The 19,743-nt window shown below is 49.6% G+C and overlaps 1 protein-coding gene across 1 annotated transcript; it reads left to right on the top strand.

Annotated features, from left to right (window-relative positions):
• The first annotated feature begins 497 nt into the window (after positions 1-497).
• LOC122543224 (nucleoplasmin) lies at positions 498-18,746 on the top strand. Its single transcript, XM_087984291.1, is given in 9 exon segments — positions 498-522; positions 4,347-4,399; positions 6,709-6,819; positions 7,006-7,099; positions 9,479-9,556; positions 9,559-9,611; positions 10,866-10,888; positions 10,978-11,011; positions 18,702-18,746. Coding segments are annotated over 9 exon segments (516 nt in total).
• Positions 18,747-19,743: the final 997 nt, after the last annotated feature.

Genomic DNA, 19,743 nt, shown 5'->3' with positions numbered 1-19,743 from the left:
CATTTAAAAGGCATCTGGATGGATAGGAAGGGTTTGGAGGGATATGGGCCGGGTGCTGGCAGGTGGGACTAGATTGGGTTGGGATATCAGGTCAGCATGGACGGGTTGACCGAAGGGTCTGTATCAGTGCTGTATTTCTGTGTGACTTTAAGACTTGGTTAGGGAATTCCCAACCTTTGAGCCAATCCCCGAGGCAGAATGGAGAGAAGGGGGATTGCTGACAGGCCAGAATTCCAGAGTTGAGGACCTCTGTACGGAATGCAGGATTTCTGTAGTATTCCCTGGACTGATTTGAAAACAGTGATGGAAATGAGTGAGTCAGAGCCGGGCCAGTGCCGATTCTCCAGAAGTTTGTGTGAGTGATACATGAACAGGTTGCTTCTGGAGAATGGGGAATGGGAAATTAACCAGGAGACACTGAGGGAAGTGAGCTGAGAGGGAACAAAAGCATTTTTGGGCCTTCCAGCAGCCAGCTGAAATGAAGCTGTGTGACAGAGATGGAGATGATCTCACGTTCAGATGGTGAGAGTCTGGTGTCGGGGTGGGCTGTCGTTTCCCCAGGATTGTTCCAGTCAGGAGTCTGGTAACAACCTTCAGACTCATGCCTGGAATAGACGCTTCATTCTGGGCAAGATGTCATTCCGACAGTTTGGAAAAGTGAGCTTTGGAAAACGCTGGGACTACTTTGTTGGGAATAAGAACTACTGGAGGGAAATGGTCAATGGGTGAGGGACAGGAGGAGAGCAATCTGAACTGTATTCCCTCAGACATGAGAGTCAGACCCTATCACTGCTCCCTCAGGTATTGGGCAGTCCCAGTCTCTGAAGCGGTGGATGGCATGTCACCCCAGTATTCATTTGCAATTTTTGTCTCTCCACTAACATTGCAAAATGCAACGAATGAATCACTGATGTCCATCCTGTTAACAGGATCGATTATTGCATATGCAAAAGGTCCTGACATTACATCAACAACATTTCCACAACCTCTCAACAGTGGGGAACTGCGTAAGGATGTGTTGAGATTGTGAGAGGTGCTATGTAAATGCAAGTTCTTTTTTGATTTAGTGGACAGTGTGGCCTTGAAAGGGTTAATGGGTGAAGTCTTTAATTGATGTTAATCCCCAATCCTGTTCAGCTGGCCTCATGGCCAATTCCTTTATAAAAACCTGAGTGGGGGCATTGTTCCTGTTTTTAATTTGTTCCATTTTTGGATTAAAGGAGGGTAAGTATATTTTTTTCCTGGATGGTTTCTTCACTGGGAGAAAGTTTCTGACTTTTATGCCTTTTTTTCTTGATGGATGCACACTGTTTTAATTGGTTTGGAGAGGGCTTTCTGTTGCAGGTGGTGAGGGGTAGAGAGCTAAGTACTTCTAGGTTCCCCAGCAGGTTTTTAATTGTTATTTTATTTTTTGCTTAATCTCACTTGTGCCATTCAAAAGTTTCATGTTGTGTGCACCCAAGTCTCTCCCTCTCCTTGACTCTGTCCCCTGTTGTGAGTTTTTTTTCCCAATTTGATTTGTCTGTAATCCAAGTCCCCTGGCTGAGACAGGATTCAATGGGAGACTTTCCTCGTGTGTCTTCAGTTTACTGTTGCTGGGAGCTGAGGATGATAGAATTGTCCCTGTTGCCCACTCTGTGAAGTGGGAGGGGGGGTGTGGGGGTTTTCTGTGTTTTTGAACTTACTCTGTTTTGAGCTGGCCTTTACATTCTCCAGTTCAAATGTGCTGAAAGATTTTTTTTCTGTTTTTTACCTTTTAGAGCACCCAAGAATGACTTCAAATAAAAGTGTAACCAGCAAGTCAGACAGACCCATTGCTGTTTTATGGAGTAAGGGCGGTCAGGCCTTCATCCAACTCTGTTTTGTAAACTTGATTGCTTTACGGTTTGTCCTCCTGGTTTGGTCACCGCTATTCTGATGTTTAACTTCCCAGTCATGTTACATTCCTGTTTCTCTGTTCGAGTGTTGCTTTGGTAGAGACCTGGGAACACTAAGCTTTTTGATCTTAACTGTCTCCAAGCCCAAGGGGCAAGAGGCTATGCTGTCTGCTCAGTATGGGTGGGTGGTGGTCAGGGTTCTGTGGGAGCGTGGGTGTTGTGTGCAGGGGTGGGGGGCCTCCTGTTTGGCTGCCATCTTGTTTTGTAGAGTCACACACCACAGAAACAGACCCTTCGGTCCAACTCCTGGTACTGGGCTGTGTACCCTAATGGGAGACTGATTGATTTGGTGATGTTTCCTGTGGAGAATGATGCAGCAATTGGCCATTTCAGTGACTGCTTTCCCCATACTGTTGTGAAAGTAGGAATTCCTTTTTGCTGAAATACAATGGAATCCTGCATTACCTTTGCACACATTGGAGGCTAGTTATCACCCTGCTGAGTTACCTGGTCATGCTGAATCTGTCTGCACTGTGATTTCAAACCCAGTCTGGTTTCCTTGGTGAGTGTTGCTCAATATCAGGATAACCTCTCTGTGGGACCTCTCATTGAGGGTTATATACCACATCCACTTGGAGACTGTTCCCTGCAGTGGTTAAACCCTATGTTCTGCCGTTTGTTGGACTTCATGGGACCACACCAGAGTCTCAAGGCCAATACCAGACTGTCCCTTTCTGGTGCATTGTTTCCTGACCAAACCCTTGTCTGTGTTTCCATCAGCCTGCCTGATCAAAGAATAACGAGACACAGCTCCATGTTAAACTGCATCTCCATGGCAACAGCAGTGCACCCAATCACTGTTGCTGTCTTCCTGGCTTCAGCCATGTTCCTTTCCTAGGTTTCCCATGCTCCTTTGCTGAAGAGGACAGGGTGAAATCTTAGAAGTGCTCTCCTTCTCTGAATGTTGACTGATGTCACCCCCCCTCAGTAGTTGCAGCCCTTCCTCTGGGAGTCCTTGACGGTATCTCTTGTCTTTGGGACAATTTATTACCTGCCCCTGAAAGTGCACCAGGTTCATGCTACTCATTGGCCTGAGATTCCTTATTCATGGACGCTATTCGGAAGCAATTGATTATCTTATTGAGTTGGTTGAGATTGGTTTTGAGTCTGAGTCCTAAGGACAGAGACAGGACCATCCATGCCAAACCTAAGTATCCATCTAGGAGAAAGTGAGGTCTGCAGATGCTGGAGATCAGAGCTGGAAATGTGGTGCTGGAAAAGCACAGCAGGTCAGGCAGCATCCAGGGAACAGGAGAATCGACGTTTCGGGCATGAGCATGATTCCTGAAGAAGGGCTCATGCCCGAAATGTCGATTCTACTACTCCTTGGATGCTGCTGAGCTGCTGCGCTTTTCCAGCACCACATTTTCAGCTTTAAATATCCATCTACTCTAACTCCAGGTCCCTGCACTGGACCCATATCCTCCTTAACCATATCCTAAAGTCCAAATGCCTTTATTTCAGTGTGTTGCTGTGTGCTCCCAGCATCTCTCATTTGACATCCTTTCATGCTTAAGATGGTTCTGAAGTTCTTTCTGAATACCAAGGGTCCCTGTACCTGTGTTGTTGTGGGAATAGTGGGCTATCCTGGTGTAGTTATGACTGAGTTCCTTTGAGTCTCCTGGCTATAGTCAGTCACTTCTCACATGGACTGTAGTGGTTCAGGAAGGCAGCCTCCCCCTGCCCCCCAGCTTTCCCAGGGAAACTAGGGATGGGCATTATGTGCTGGTCCACCCAGTGATGCCACTGTCTCAGGACCCATTTTAATACAGATGTGCTTTGTCATGAGTGTAAACGCAGGCGATTGAGTTCATGGGAAGATGTCTTATGTTCTGACAGCTGTGACTGGGGCTGAAGGATTTGCTGCTGACCCCCCTCTCAGGGTAGCTTGGGACACGCTGAGATGTGGACTGACGGAAGGCCATGCCCAAGTGTTTGCTTCCACAGGACTTGGGCATTTGACCAGTTCACCCTGAGTCATTGGCAATGAAGTCGACCAGTCCAGGCACCATGTGTGGATCCCTGGCCTGATACCATCCCTGATCTCTTGTCCAGTTGCCATCTTGTGCTGACATGATTACTGTTTGGGACATGCTCTGAGCTTGGGCATGGTTTGGGAGAATTCTCCCTGGTAAGAATCCCACTGAGCAGCTCTCAATTCAGATTTGCATTCAAGCCACCTGCTTTATCTCTTCTTTTGGCAAGTCACGTGCTGTCCTGTAACTGCAGCCCCACAGCAGTGTTACCTCGGGACTGTTGGGGACAGGGAAATAAATGCTGTCTTTGCATTGCAATGCCTGTAGTCCATGATTGAACTGTCAAAGTGACAGAAATGTCAAGAAGTCTGTGTGTGATCGTGCCTTTCCCATCATTGCAGGTTGTGAGCTGAACGCTAATCAACTGACGCAGAAGTTGAAGTTACAGATGATGAGCTCAGTGAACATCAGCTGGTTTTGAAGACGGTAATGTGCTGGTTGTCTTCCTCCCCCCCCCCCCCCCCCCCCCCCTCATCTTGTGCTGTTTGGGGCTAGTTACGGTCTATGCTGTTTGCCTGGGGTCTAAGAAGTCATCAGCTCTCCAAATGCTGCTGAGTTGTATGGACAGTGAGCTGAGCTCCTCTCTATCCCTGGGCATTTCGGTCCGAGCACAGCTTGGCTTGCCCACCTTACTGCCTTCCCATGGGCCCCTGGGGCTGACAGGTCAAGTGCCAAGTGAGTGAGACTTCACCAATCTCTCCCTCCTGTTTGTATTTTAACAGTGAAGATAATTGGGTTCCTGGGAGAATTTGAAGCCTGGCTTGGGGGGGTGGTCTACTCCAGCATTTGGATAAAACAGACAAGAGCCAGACTGACCCCAATTTGGTATAGGGCCTTGGGGAGTCTTTTAGAACAGACCTCTGGGTTCAGGTCCATTATTGGAAGTTAGCATCACATCGTTTGGGAGGTTAAGACTGTTAGTATGCTCGCCCCCCCCCCCCCCCCCCCCCCTGTTCAGTCCTTCTAATATAAGACATTGGTGAGAGCTCCTGGAATACTGTGTCCATTTCTGGTCAACCTGTTTTCGGACGGATATGAAGTTGGAGAGGTTTCAGAACACACTTCCCACTAGGGGTTGAATGTATGGCAGAGCAGTAGGCATTGTTCACTTGTACATCGGTCTAGCCTTTGATAAGCTTCCACATACACATTCATCGAGGTAGATCATATCGGATTGTGCATGAGCTGCCAACTGGTTTGTCAGGTGCCTGTTATGGTGGACGGTTGGAGGCCTGTGACCAGCAGTGTTCCACAGTGATTGGTGCTCGGTCTTGTTTTGTTGGTCATCTACGAATGATTTAGATGAGAATGTAACAGGTGTGGTTATGAAGTTTGTGGATGACACCAGGATTGGTGATACTGTGGACTATGAAGAAGATGATCTCAGAATACCAAGAGGTCTTGCTACATGGGATCATTGAAGAGGGAGTGTCAGATGTAGTTAATTGGATGAATGCGTTTCTGAGAAAATGAAGAGGACTTATACAATTAAGAGCAGAGCCTTGGGTAGTGGTTTTGAACGGAAAGAGGTTCAAGTACAGAATTATTTTGGGTCTGCATCATGCACTGAGAAGGTGGTTAAGGAGGTGTTTCGAATGCTTGCCTGCATTGCTTCGACTTTAGACTGATTGTTGGGATGTTACGTTGATGTCCAGGACATTGGAGAGGCCTCTTCTGGATGACTGCGCAGTTCCAGTTGTCCTGTTTCAGGAAGGATATTATTAAATTGGAGAGGGTTCAGAGTTTTACCGAAGTCTTGTTGAATGTGGAGGGTTTGTGATGTAGGGAGAGGCTGATTTCATTCACTAGTCTAGGAGGTTTAGGGGTGACCTTCAAAGGTTATACAAGGATGAGGGTTCTAGACGAGGTGAAGGGTATGTTTCCTTGGCTGAGGGTGAAGTTCAACATTTGGTGGCATTTTGCTGAAGATTGTGAAGACATGGAGACAAATTCTTGTCAAGTGTTTTGTGTGTGGGACCCATTTGCAGAGGTGGTGGTGGATGTCTGGACAGTTCATGTTTGGAAGACAGTTGGACAAGTGCATGGATAAGGAACATTGGAGGGATATGGGCCAAGTTCAGGCAGGTTGGGTTAGCTTAGTTTGGGATTGTTTGGCCATGTTGAGTCTTGACTCCTGCTGACATTGTGATTGGATAGGAGTTGAGCTGTACAAACCAGGCAGATCCCATTGATCGAGGGTCTGCTGTGTTGGAATTTGAAGGGTTAGTGCCATAATCTGGCCCAGTTTACTGAATGATGTTGGGGTGTGTGAGGCTTGAGGCGGTGCTAGATTGGGATGTTCTGCAGGGTAACAAAATGATCAACAGCTCAGCATCACCACAACTATCACGCAAGTGAATAAATGCTTGTGGTCAAATGGATCTGTCAGGATATCTGAAGCCCTGGTCCAGTGTTCTCTCAACCAGAGTCAGTGTGACCTGAGGCTTCCAGGGTTTAGCATGAGCGAACTTTCCATTTGGGACACCACGGAAGGAGTTGCCTCGGAGTTGTTGAATTGAGTCTTCAACTTAGCAACTCAAGGAATTTGGGACTGACTCTAGCAGGTGTTGCTATCATGTGAAATAAGCACACAGAAAAGCTGATGGAAGCCAGGCAAATCCTTCAATATATTTCCCTTCAGTTTCACCCACTCCATGTACATGTGGTTTACCTTCTGTGTTAGCTTGAGTATTGTTCTGCATCCCTGTTTAAGGCTGTGTCTGTTTAACTTGTAGATATGTTTGGGTGTCGGTGCAAAGGATGAAGTGAACATTGTGGAAATAGTACCAGAGGATGAGAGTGCACCCATTCCTATTGCGACCTTGCAGCTGTCCATCTTACCAATGGTTAGTCATGGAGTTCCTCACTTATTGGAGCCTGTGTATGCACACAGTTCCCCCTTGAACAATGCTGCAGTTTGGCCTTGCTATGCTCCCTAACTTGTTTACTTTGAGTTTGTCTGGCTGGGTTTTCCCGAGTGTCTCTTTACACAGAGTAACTATGCCATTTGTTGCATTTTTATTCCTTCCTAGACCACCATCTGTGGTATTGAGCTGACTCCCCCTGTTACCTTCAGACTGAGGAATGGATCAGGGCCTGTCTATGTCACAGGACAGAACATGGTCTGTAAGTATCCCAGTCAGCCTCTGACACTCTGTTCTCACTCTGTCTCAGAGCTGGTTCTTCTGCACTCTGCTTTCTCTGTTCATTCGCTCCTTCAGTTGTTCATCTGAGTTGGTGACCATCAATAGTTGAACCAATTGAACATATCCAGCCAGCATGATCTGTCTGGGGGAGTTAGCAAGGAAACCTATTTGAATTCTGACCATGTAGTGACTGTCAATTATCACAAAGGAGCCATTAACTTCAAACGTGCCCTTTGGCTGCAGCGGAAGCCACCTTAGTTGCCTGGTCTGGAGTAACTGCAAATCTGTGACCCATAGCAGTGATGGTGGCTTTCCTTGACCTTCAAATGGCTGGGCTAGACATGGCAGTCAAGGGCAACTAGTCAGCCAATGGCTACAGGCTACACAAGTCAAAAGCAAAGTCCCTGATCAAGGGAGGGATGAGGCTTGCTATTTGTACAAAATCCTCCTGAAATCAGACAGCAACTGTGGAGTGAGCAACAGTTCACATTGGCATTAACAGAAAACCAAGATCAAAGATCCAGTTAGGAAGCAAAAACTGAAATTGCTGGAGAAACTGTGGCTCTGGCAGCATCTGTGGAGAGAAGCAGAGTTAATGTTTGGAGCTTTGTTCTGAAGAACAGTCCCTGGACTCCATGTTAACTGTTCCTTACTCAGGGATGCAGTTCAATGTAGCTAAGTGTGAGGTGATTCACTTTGGTAAGAGTAACAAGAAGATGGGGTACTGGGCTAATGGTCGGATACTTGGTAGTGTGGATGAGCAGAGGGATCTTGGTGTCCATGTACACAGATCTTTGAAAGTTGCCACCCAGGTAAATAGTGCGGTGAAGAAGGCATATGGCGTACTGGCTTTTATTGGTAGAGGAATTGAGTTCCGGAGTACTGAGGTCATGTTGCAGTTGTATAAGACTCTGGTGCGGTCACATCTGGAGTATTGTGTGCAGTTTTGGGTCGCCATACTATAGGAAGGATGTGGAGGCACTGGAACGGGTGCAGAGGTGGTTTACCAGGATGTTGCCTGGTATGGAAGGAAGATCGTATGAGGAAAGGCTGATGCACTTGGGGCTGTTTTCATTGGAGAAAAGATGGTTTAGGGGGTGACTTGATAGAGGTGTACGAGATGATTTGGGGTTTAGATAGGGTCGACAGTGAGAATCTATTTCCACGTATGGAGTCAGCTATTACGAGGGGGCATAGATTTAAATTAAGGGGGGGTAGGTATAGGACAGATGTTAGGGGTAGGTTCTTTACTCAGCGAGTCGTGAGTTCATGGAATGCCCTGCCAGTAGCAGTGGTGGACTCTCCCTCTTTATGGGCATTTAAGCGGGCATTGGATAGGCATATGGAGGATAGTGGGCTAGTGTAGGTTAGGTGGGCTTGGATCGGCGCAACATCGAGGGCCAAAGGGCCTGTACTGCGCTGTATTCTTCTATGTTCTAGGTTTGTATGAAATGCTGTCTGATCTGAATATTTTCACTATTCCTGATTTCCAATTCAGATTTCCCATATGGTGCTTTGTTGATGGGATTAACGCATCAGGAGGGTGATAGAGTATTCCCCACTTGCCTGTATGGATGCAGCTCCAACAACACTCGAGGCTTGACACCATCCTGGACAAATCTGTCCCTGTTTGACTTGTACCACATCCACAAGCATTTACTCCTCCTCCACTGGTGCCAATAGCAGCAATGTGGACTCTCTACAAGCTGAACTGCAGAAATTCGCCAAAGAGCCTCAGACAATACATTCCAAACCATGACCACTTGTATCTAGAAGGACAAGGGCAGCATACACATGGGAACGTCACCCCCATACCAGTTCCCCTCCCAGCTACTCACCATCCTTACTTAGAAATATATCGCCATTCCTTCACTGTCACTGGGTCAGAATCCTGGAATTCCCTCTAAGGCATTGTGGGTCAACCCACAGCACATGGACTGCAGTGGCTCACGGGGCAACTTGAGACAGGGTGATAAATACTGGCCCCAGCCAGTGACACCCACATCCCACAGGAGAGGGGAAACAGCCTTGTCATGTGGCAGGTATTATAAGTTCAGGTTGGCAGTGGGCTGTGTGGGGGAGAGTCTGAGCATCACCAGCCCTGGCCATACCTGACCCTGCACCTACTGGGGGACAGTGTTCAGCATGAAGCTGCCAGTATATGACCTGAGAAAGTCTCTCCATGTTGTCATCACTTCCCAGCTCCTGTTCCTTTTGTTTTGAGTCACTGAGTAAACTTGTTACCAGGTGGGTTATAGGAGCTGACACACTGGCCCCTGATACATGATCCAATGACAGGAACGGATGCTCAATCAGGACAAGGCTATTTGAACTGTCTGTTCTCTCTCTTTCTCTCTAGTAGAGGATTATCCATGGGGTGAGGAGGAAGAACAGGAGGAGGAAGAGGAGGAGGAGCAGGAAGAGGAGGAAGTGGAAACACCCCAAAACCAGTGAAAAGGACTGCATCCACCAAAAAAGCAGGACTTGCCAAGGTGGCTGAGTCGCGGTGTGGGGAGGGGGGTGGGGGTAGGCACTGTGGGGGGGGGTCACTGTGTCCCTGTGTGTCACGGTGTGGGGAGGGGGGGCTGGCGCTGTGGGGGGGTAGGGGTCACTGTGTCCCTGTGTGTCACGGTGTGGGGAGGGGGGTGGGGGTAGGCACTGTGGGGGGGGGGGGTCACTGTGTCCCTGTGTGTCACGGTGTGGGGAGGGGGTGGGAGGTAGGCACTGTGGGGGGGGGGGGGGTCACTGTGTCCCTGTGTGTCACGGTGTGGGGAGGGGGGTGGGGGTAGGCACTGTGGGGGGGGGGGGGTCACTGTGTCCCTGTGTGTCACGGTGTGGGGAGGGGGGTGGGGGGTAGGCACTGTGGGGGGGTCACTGTGTCCCTGTGTGTCACGGTGTGGGGAGGGGGGCTGGCACTGTGGGGGGGGTCACTGTGTCCCTGTGTGTCACGGTGTGGGGAGGGGGGGCTGGCGCTGTGGGGGGGGTCACTGTGTCCCTGTGTGTCACGGTGTGGGGAGGGGGGGCTGGCGCTGTGGGGGGGGGTCACTGTGTCCCTGTGTGTCACGGTGTGGGGAGGGGGGGCTGGCGCTGTGGGGGGGTAGGGGTCACTGTGTCCCTGTGTCACGGTGTGGGGAGGGGGGTGGGGGTAGGCACTGTGGGGGGGGGGGTCACTGTGTCCCTGTGTGTCACGGTGTGGGGAGGGGGGGCTGGCGCTGTGGGGGGGTAGGGGTCACTGTGTCCCTGTGTCACGGTGTGGGGGGGGCAGTGGTGCTGTGGGGGGGGTCACTGTGTCCCTGTGTCATGGTGTAGGGAGGGGGGGCTGGTGCTGTGGGGGGGGGGGGGGGGGTGGTCACTGTGTCCCTGTGTGTCATGGTGTGGGGAGGGGGGCTGGCACTGTGGGGAGGGGGGGGTCAATGTGTCCCTGTGTCACTGTGTGGGGGGGGGGGGGTTGCGCTGTGTCCCTGTGTGTCACGGTGTGGGGGGGGGGTGCACTGTGTCCCTGTGTCGCGGTGTGGGGGGGGGGTGGCGGTGGCGGTGTGGGGGGGGGTCACTGTGTCCCTGTGTGTCGCGGTGTGGGGAGGGTCACTGTGTCCCTGTGTGTCGTGGTGTGGGGGGCGGTGGCGCTGTGGGGGGGGGGGGGGGGGGGTCACTGTCCCTGTGTGTCGCGGTGTGGGGGGCAGTGGTGTTGTCGGGGGGGTCACTGTGTCCGTGTCGCTGAGCTGCTTCCCTTTCCTTGTCCCTTTCAGAAGAAGAGGGTTGACGCTGACAAGTCGGAGTAAGTACCTATTCAGTTAACATCCTCAGGCACTTGACCATCAGCAGCGGTCAGTCCATGTTGATTGGTGACTTTATTTGCAGAGAGGAATCTGGTGAGGAACAGCCTGTGAAAAAGGTAGGCTTCTGTTTAACTCTGTCTAAAGTTGCAATCTGGTCATGGAAGTGTGCTTTGTGAAAGTGTTTGCTTGTTATCCCAAGTGGTGGGTTTTCCCAGTTGTGACTGTGGCCTCTGTGGGATAGGGGTGTGTTGATGTGGAGGTGAGCTGTTAGCCTGTCTGCTCTGCCCACCGTATTGAGAGATGTTTCTGTTGTGTGAGGCACTCCACAGTGACGGTTCAAAATCCCAGCCTTGGCCATCTCCATTTCTGTCTGCAACCTCTGCAGCACGTACCCCTAAGGAGCTGCCTAAACCAGCAGAGAACCCAAATGAAACCCAATGGCTTCTGTGATGGACCGGACCAGGCCAGACCCCCCCACCCCCTCCTTAATACATTTCAACAAGGTAGCCCAGACCCTCCCTTTGCTGCTTGTTTTTGGCAGGAGTAAGGTGGGTATTCCAGGAGGGATGCAGTTGGTTCAACCACCCTGTTTTAAACCAAACATTTGAGAGTACTGAATGAAAGACAAGCCAGAGAGTTTAGAGTAACTTCACCTGTTAAAAAGCCAGTGCACTCTATCACAACTTTGGATGATGTTCCAAATATTTGCAACATCTCCATAAACAGCCACTTCATGAGAAAGGTAAAGTCAAACCCACGTTCTTACAGGAGTGCTGTCAGTCAGCCAGAAACATCTATTACATCAGGGAACCTTTCCCAACAGCTTACACTAGACTGCTTGCTTAACCCAAAACTATAAAAACAGCGAAAGATCCAAACTGGGAGAACTGGCCACTCTCCTGTCGTACAACTGTGAAAACAACTGAAGCCTTTTCTTGATTGTTGCTAATGACTGACAAGTATTCCCCAAAGCAAAGTCTGTAAGCTCAGACAAATCGCAACCTCTGTCTTTTACAACCCCTCTTTGCAGAGGGGCTGGATAGGAAAAATCAAAGGACAACTGTTATGAGCTGCATTGCCTCACTGAGGTGAGGGAGTACACTGTGTGATCCCTGTGCATGTCCTGGAGTGTGCTAGCAGTGGGTTCACAGGGCAAGGGGTGGGGCTCCTGAGCTCCACCCACCCTGTGGCCCTGCTCCTAGGCTTGGCTTAAGTGACCATTGACAGGTCGAGGCAGCAGGCTGTAGGGTTGGTGGTTCCTGCCTGCCTGTCCCTCTTTCCATGCTTTGTACTGACTGGCACAATCAAGACTTTTCAGGTCCAGTGGGCAACGCTGGGAAAGGAGTATGGCATGACCCTGCTTCAGTCAGTCTGTTGACTGTTGGCCTTGGATACATGGAGGGCTCTGTCACTTGCCTTGAGGCATGTTTTGAGTTGAACATCAGACGCAGAGTGAATAAAAGGAGGCTGGGTTTACACAAGGATGTTGATCATGATTGAAAGTGTGGTGAGTCGGAAACTTGTTTACTTAAACAAGAACAGTCTAATTTAACAACTCTTTCTGTCTGCCTTCTGAATTCCCTGTCCATTTGGTCTCAAGGCTGAACACATTTGAGAGGCAGGAGAGAGAGAATTGCAGGAGCTGGATATGGCGCAGCCCAGGAAGGAGCAAGGAACCTTCTGGAAGTTCATCCAGATGTTGAAGTAGAGGATCAGTGTTAGCTGTGGCCACAGCTGAAGGAACAAGCTTTGAAGGAGTGTGTCTGCTTGAGGAAGTGTCACTGGTTTGGGCTGTTACTGACCTCGAGGTTGGTGTATCACACTGTACCCCTGGTTGGACAGTAACAGTACATGAACCAAGCTGGCTCCTGTTTTCAGGCTGAGACTTCCAGATTGTGACTCCCTTTGGTGTGAATTAGAATTAGAATCCCTATAGAGTGAAACAGGCCCTTCGGCCCAACAAGTCTGCACTGGCCTTCCAAAGAGAAACCCACCTGGACCCATTCCCCTACCCTATATTTACCCCTAACCGATAACCTACACTATGGGCAATTTAGCACAGCCAGTTCACTTGACTAAGCTGCTTATCTTTGGACTCTGGGAGGAAACCAGAGCAAATCCACACAGACATGGGGAGAGTGTGCAAACTCCACGGCTACCTGAGGCTGGAATTGACCCTGGGCTCCTGGCACTGAGGCAGCAGTGCTAACCACTAAGCCACCATGTTCCCCAAAGTGCTCTTTGATCTAACTCTGAAAGACTGAGCTCCCAGTTGCAACTTGGAGTCTTCTTGTGAAAGGGGATGTGGCGTTAGACAATGTCACTTATTGTCTCCCTTTACAAGAGCTTTATTTGATGGTGAGACTTGTAGTCAGCACACACGCTGGGCCGATACAGAGTCCTTGCGCTTTAGTTTTGAAGGCTGTGATGCTCACCCACATCTTGCTATATGGAAGTAGGCCATTTGGCCCATTAAGTCCATACTGACCTTGTGCAGACCCGCCTGTAATCCTGTTATTTCCCACGGCTAGCCCACCTTGAGTGCAACGGACAATTAGCATAGCCAATTTCCTGTTTTACTGAGACGCAGTGCAGAAGGTGGTGACAGAGCACGTTCAGCTTGGGTACCTCCTCTGGTACAGCTTTCAGATGGACCTCTGGGAATCTGCTGGTCCACTCCAGCACTTGGCCTCTGTATTCCTGTTCTCCGGCTGCTGGATCAATCTCTGTGAGCTGTCTGCTCCCACCCTTCTGTTGTCAGGAACAAAAAGGCACAGCAGAACATTACTTCCTCGCAGAGAGACTCTGGCCTGACAGTGTGCTGATAATGGCACGTGACCAACTGACTTTTCCGGAACGATACTGACTGTGGGGAGGGCACAAAGCAAGCTCAAGATGCTAGCTAATAATTCCAAGGCTTGTTAGTGCAGAGATGAGGAGACTGGCCAACTTGGAAAGTGTTCCTGACTGCATCCAACCAAGGGAAATTCTCTCAGAAATCTCATGTGAAATATCTCAACAGACAATGAAAGATTGTCTCAGTATATGTAAGGGCCTGGTACAGCTGAAGTGAACACTGGTGTCAGATGAGACTCTGGAGCTAATGGTTGGTGGAGAGACTAAACATGCAGCTTCAGATTTTGGTGGAAGATGCAGATACCATCTCCAGGTCGGAGACTCCAAAACAACAAGGCGTGGGGTTAAGGGGAGACCGGAAAGCCTGGTAAAAGGACTGAAGGGGTAATTTTTTCAGTGGTTCCTGTGGAGTGAGCTGTCAAAGGAAGTGCTTGATGCTCCAACATTTCCATGACATGAACATGGTAAATGAGCAGCTGAGATTTCGAAGGATTTTTGCCAAATGCAGGCAAATGGGACTAGTTCAGGAAACCTGGTCAATACAAAGGGTCTGTTTACATGTCTGATTCTGTTGCAATGATAACAGCTAATGCAGTGGTAATAGGAAGCAACGTGTCTGAATTTGTGGCTGTGATAAGCACTGCTCCCTCACAGCACTGGGGACCCAGGTTCGATTCCAGCCTCGAGCGACTGTCTGTGTGGAGTTTGCACATACTTTGTCAACGTGGGTTTCCTCCCACAGTCCAAAGGGGTGTAGGTGAGGTCGATTGGCCACGGAAAGTGCAGGGTTATGGGGATAGGGTAGGAGGATGGGGTGCTCCTCGGGGGTCAGTGTGGGCCCCATGGATTGAGCTTTTTTCAGCACAGTAGTGATTTTTTTTTTATTCCAGCAATCATACGCTGAGGGACATTTACTGAGCAGACAGGACCCCAGGCCCTTGAAGATATGGTAATGGATCCACTGATGGTAATATTTTCCAAGTCCCTGAGTAAAGTGAAGGCTCATGTATTTGACCAGGAAGGGAGGCAGTCAATAGGAAGCTACAGACCAGTTAGTTTCCTATCTATAGGAAATGGTTAGAATCCTTTATGAAGCGTGTAACAGGACATTTGTCAAGTCAACACAATCCATCGGTAAGCTTGGTTTTTGGAAGGGTAAATCCGTTAGATTCAATTTTAGCTCTTTGAAGATGTAACAAGCCAATGGGAAAGATGCAGATGCAGAATATCTGGATTTTTGGAAGGTGTTTTGGATGCCCAGTGAAGGTTCACCCAAAGGCAAGGTCAGAGTTTCTGGGTCAGAGGGGTCAGAGGACTGCCTTACCAACACAAGGTAAAAAAAACCATAGCATGCTAGATTATAGTCCAGCAGGTTTATTAGAAAATGCAAGGTTCCAGAGCATTATTCCTTCGTGAGGTGAAGGAGCAACGCTCTGGGAGCTTGTAATTTTAAATAAACCTGTTGACTCTCTGCTGGAGTTGTCTGACTTGGCACCATTTCCAAGCCTGCTTTAGTGTAGTCCAGACCACACTCAAACCTGCAAATACAGCCGAGGAAAATGGTGTGCTTCCAATTAAACCTGTTGGACTATAACCTGGTGTTGTGGTTTTTAGCCTCGGGCAGGTTTTCTCCAACTCCAACATGACTTGCCTACTTGGGGAGACACTGCCCTGACTGGTGGAGCATGTTGTATACTCGCTACACCAGCTTTCTCCCCACTTGAGTTGCCACTCTCAGGGAGTTATGGACTTGCTTCCCAAGATCCCTCTTTATTGATACTTGAAAGGGTCCTGCCATTTCCTGCCTACTTTTCCCTTGGATTTAACCTCCCAAAATACATCACCTCATTTGTCCATCTGCCATTATCTCTGTCTAACTTTTCCACTAATGGAACAGAACTATCTCTCAAAACCTGTTCAGTGACACTCCGTTGGGGCTCCCGATCTCACTCCAGCCTTGGTTCAAACATGGACGGAAGAGCTGAATTCCGGAGGGGAGGGGAGGGGAGAGGAGAGGGACAGCCCTTGACATCAAGGCTGCATTCGGCCAAGTGTGCCATCAAGGAGCCCTGGCAAAACTGGAATCAATGGGTATTGGGCAGACCTAACACATGGGAAGATGGCTATAGTCATCAGTTAGTCATCTCTGATCCAGGGCATCTCTGGGAGCTCCTCAGGATAATATCCCCCGCACACAACCCTGCTTCATCAGTGACCTTCCCTCCATAAGGACAGAAGTGGGATGTTCACTGACTGCATTATGTTCAGCACCATTTGCAGGTCTTCAGTTAATGAACAAACCATGTGGAAATGGATCAAGATTTGGACAATATCCAGGCTTGGGCTGACAGGTGGCAAGTAACATTAGCGCCACACAAATGCCCTGTTATGACCATCATCTCACAGAAAATCTAACCACTCCCCCCTTGACCTTTAATGTTATTACCATTACTGAACTCCCTCCATCCTCTCCACCCCCCCCCCCGCCCCGCCCCCACCACCCCCTCCCCTGCCCGAGCATCATGGGGGATAGCATTGATCATAAAGTGAACAGATTTGTTTTAGTATAAGTCAAATGTTGGAAATCCTGCCGTGAGTAACACACCACCTGTCTCCCAAAAACCTGTTCACCATCTACAAGGCCCAGGTCAGGAGTGTGATGGAACACTCCTACTTGCCTGGATGGGTGCAGTTCCAACAACACCGGAAGCTTGACACCATCTAGAATGAAAGAGCCTGTTTGGCACCGTATCCACCAGCATCCAGTCCATCCACCACAGTGTACCACCCACAAGTTGCACTGCAGGAAATCAAAGATGGTCAGATAGCACCTCCCAAAAGCATGACCACTTCCATCTAGAAGGGCAAGGGCAGGAGATACATGGGAGCACCACCCCCACTCATTCCCCTCCAAGCCACACATCCTGACCTGGAAATGTACCACTGTTCCTTCGCTGCTGCTGGGCCCGAATCCTGGAATTCCCACACTAAGGGCATTCTGGGTAAACCCACAGCACATGGACTGCAGCGGTTCAAGAAGGCAGCTCACCCCCCACCTTCTCAAGGGGCAACTAGGGATGGGATAATAAATGCTGGCCCAGCCAACACACTTGTCCCATAAATGAATAAAAAAAACTTGCTATTGCCTTAAATGGCCTTCCTTACTATACCCAATTCACACCAATTTTTATCTCAACTTGGAATTAGACCACCTCGATTTTCATCTGTATCACTGACTGCTAACAAACCAAGGAGTGCAGTACTGATCCTGATGGAAGATCATTGACTACAAACCTTAGTTGGAAGGACACCCTCGACAGCTCCCTTCTATTTCCTCTGACTAAACCAATTTTATATCCAAATTACCAACTCACTATGGATCCCAAGTAACTAAATCTGAACCAGCATACTGTGGGGCACCATGTCAGATGTTTGAGTCAAATTGGTGACTATATCCATGGTTCTACCCTGATCAGTCGTCATCCTCCTGAGAAAACTCATGGACACCTCCCTTGCACAAAGCCATGCTTCCTATCAGGAGTAATGTCATGAAATGCTGTCCCTCAGATTTGTCTCCAATCATTTCCCTGCTGATTTAAGCTTCATTGGTCTTTAATTTCCTGTGTCATACCTGTTGTCCTTTAACCAAAGGAATGTCATTGGCTCATCTCCAGTGTTGAGACTTCTCCTGTGCCCAAGATCAGCCAGGGTCTCAGCTCCTCCTTTCAATATCCTGGGATAGATTCCCATCGAGCCTTGGGCACTGGGCTACCTTAATGTTTTCCACAACACCACCTTCATGATGCCCTGTGGTTAGATTTGGTGAATGGGTCACAATGGGCAGCTAAGGTTTAATGCTGCAAGTGTGAGGTTGTGTTTTGCTCAGGAATAGCAAGGTGACTTGGGATTGAAATGCAGAGGAAGCTCTGGTTCGTGGTAGAGGGATCTGAACATTGTGCCTATAGATAGGGAAGTGGTGTGTGGGGCGAGAGTTAAGAAGGAAGACTAGTGAAATTTTGGCCCTGGTTTAGGAATAGAGTATTGAAGTTGGGAAATGTCGTATTTGTAGAAGGCATTACTAAGACTGCAACTGGAGGGTTGTGCCTGGTTTTGGTCCCTGAATTGAGGAGTGAAGTGTTTGTCTTTGGAGGCAGTTGAAGGAGACTCACTTGGTGGATCCCAGAGATGAGGGACTTCTCTTGTAAAGAAAGATGCAGTGAAGCATTAGAGCCTAAAGCCTATACTCTGGCATGAACCAGCACTCTTGGAGATTGGAGCTGCTAAAAGTGATTGATGGAGATGTGGCAAGGATCCTTCCCCACATGGGACTATCTGGAACAAGACATCACCCTTCCAGAATAACAGGTAGGAGGTTGAAAATGGGGCAAATGGCATCTCTCCAAGGATGACCGATCTGTTCCTGAGCCCAGAGGACTGAACGCTGGGATGTGGAGTTTGAGGGAGGAGACAGATGATTGTGTGAAGGGTTAGGGAATTGAGGCAGAGCTAAGATTGAGTTAACCAGCAGGCTCGCCTAGAGGGGCAGAATGGCAGCCTCCTGCTGATCCTTGTTCTTGGCCAGGTTTTTCCTGCTCCAGGCTCTTTCCCACTCTGCAGGGGGTACAGGACTTGTCATCTATGTCATCACAACTCCACCAACCAATTAGCAAGCTGTTACTGTCCTGATCTGTGTGCACACTGCCCCTGGTGCCAGCCCTGAGACCAGCCTTCCTCACTGGGGCCCAAGGAGCATGGACCACCCCACTGACTCAGGGTTTATCAAGGAGCCCTGATTCCTTGCTGCTTGGCCCCATTCTGTTAGTCAGCAGTGTCAATGGCAGGAGATTGGGCCCATGTGAACTACTTTGACCTTGTCTGCATGGAAATCAGCTGAACTGTTGCTGGGCAAATGGGTGCACTGTCAACTGAAAACCTCTTTGCTTACTCTAGGGAAAAGAGTCAAGCAAAGTCAAAAAGGGAGCAGCCAAGAAATAAATGGTTTTTGTAAAAAACTGAGGAATTTAAAAGGTAAGAGCCCAAGGTTTAATCATCTCCTGGAAGCTCAGTTGGGTTTGGATGTCACGACCCGAGTCTGACTGGGGAATGCAGTAATGTTTCTGTTGGGGGGAAGGCTAGTGTTGTTGGAACCACTTCCAAACTTCCACTCTGTTTGCTCTTGGGGTGCTCTATACCTGGGTCAAATGTCGAGCTACTGATGGTACCCAATGGTGCACCAGGTTGGATCAAAGCACTTCCTGTGACTCTGGGGGTGCTCCGGAATGATGCACTGGGCTTGGCTTTGGCTTTGGTTCCACTGAATCCATGAAGGTTATGTTGAGTGGTGAGATTGAACAGCGTGTTCCAGGGAGTTCAGCACCACAGTGCTGACGGGGTGGGGGGGTGGTCAGCAGCATTTATTCCAAATCCAGCTCTGCCTGGTTAGGTTTGAGAAGAAACTCTGCTTCTCAATGTGAACAATGAGAGTTCTCTCGCTCTCTCTTGCCCCCAATCTCTCTCTTCCCCCCCCCCAATCTCTCTCTTCCCCCCCCCCAATCTCTCTCTTCCCCCCCCCCAATCTCTCTCTTCCCCCCCCCCAATCTCTCTCTTCCCCCCCCCCAATCTCTCTCTTCCCCCCCCCCATCTCTCTCTTCCCCCCCCCCCCATCTCTCTCTTCCCCCCCCCCATCTCTCTCTTCCCCCCCCCATCTCTCTCTTCCCCCCCCCATCTCTCTCTTCCCCCCCCCCATCTCTCTCTTCCCCCCCCCCATCTCTCTCTTCCCCCCCCCCAATCTCTCTCTTCCCCCCCCCAATCTCTCTCTTCCCCCCCCCCCAATCTCTCTCTTCCCCCCCCCCCAATCTCTCTTCCCCCCCCCAATCTCTCTCTTCCCCCCCCCAATCTCTCTCTTCCCCCCCCCAATCTCTCTCTTCCCCCCCCCAATCTCTCTCTTCCCCCCCCCAATCTCTCTCTTCCCCCCCCCAATCTCTCTCTTCCC

The sequence above is a fragment of the Chiloscyllium plagiosum genome, unplaced genomic scaffold (assembly GCF_037043375.1).
Source record: "Chiloscyllium plagiosum isolate Xiang-an unplaced genomic scaffold, Cpla_swu_hap1 HiC_scaffold_48, whole genome shotgun sequence".
NCBI classification, from domain to species: domain Eukaryota; kingdom Metazoa; phylum Chordata; class Chondrichthyes; order Orectolobiformes; family Hemiscylliidae; genus Chiloscyllium; species Chiloscyllium plagiosum.
This window is presented reverse-complemented; position numbering and strand designations above follow the sequence as displayed.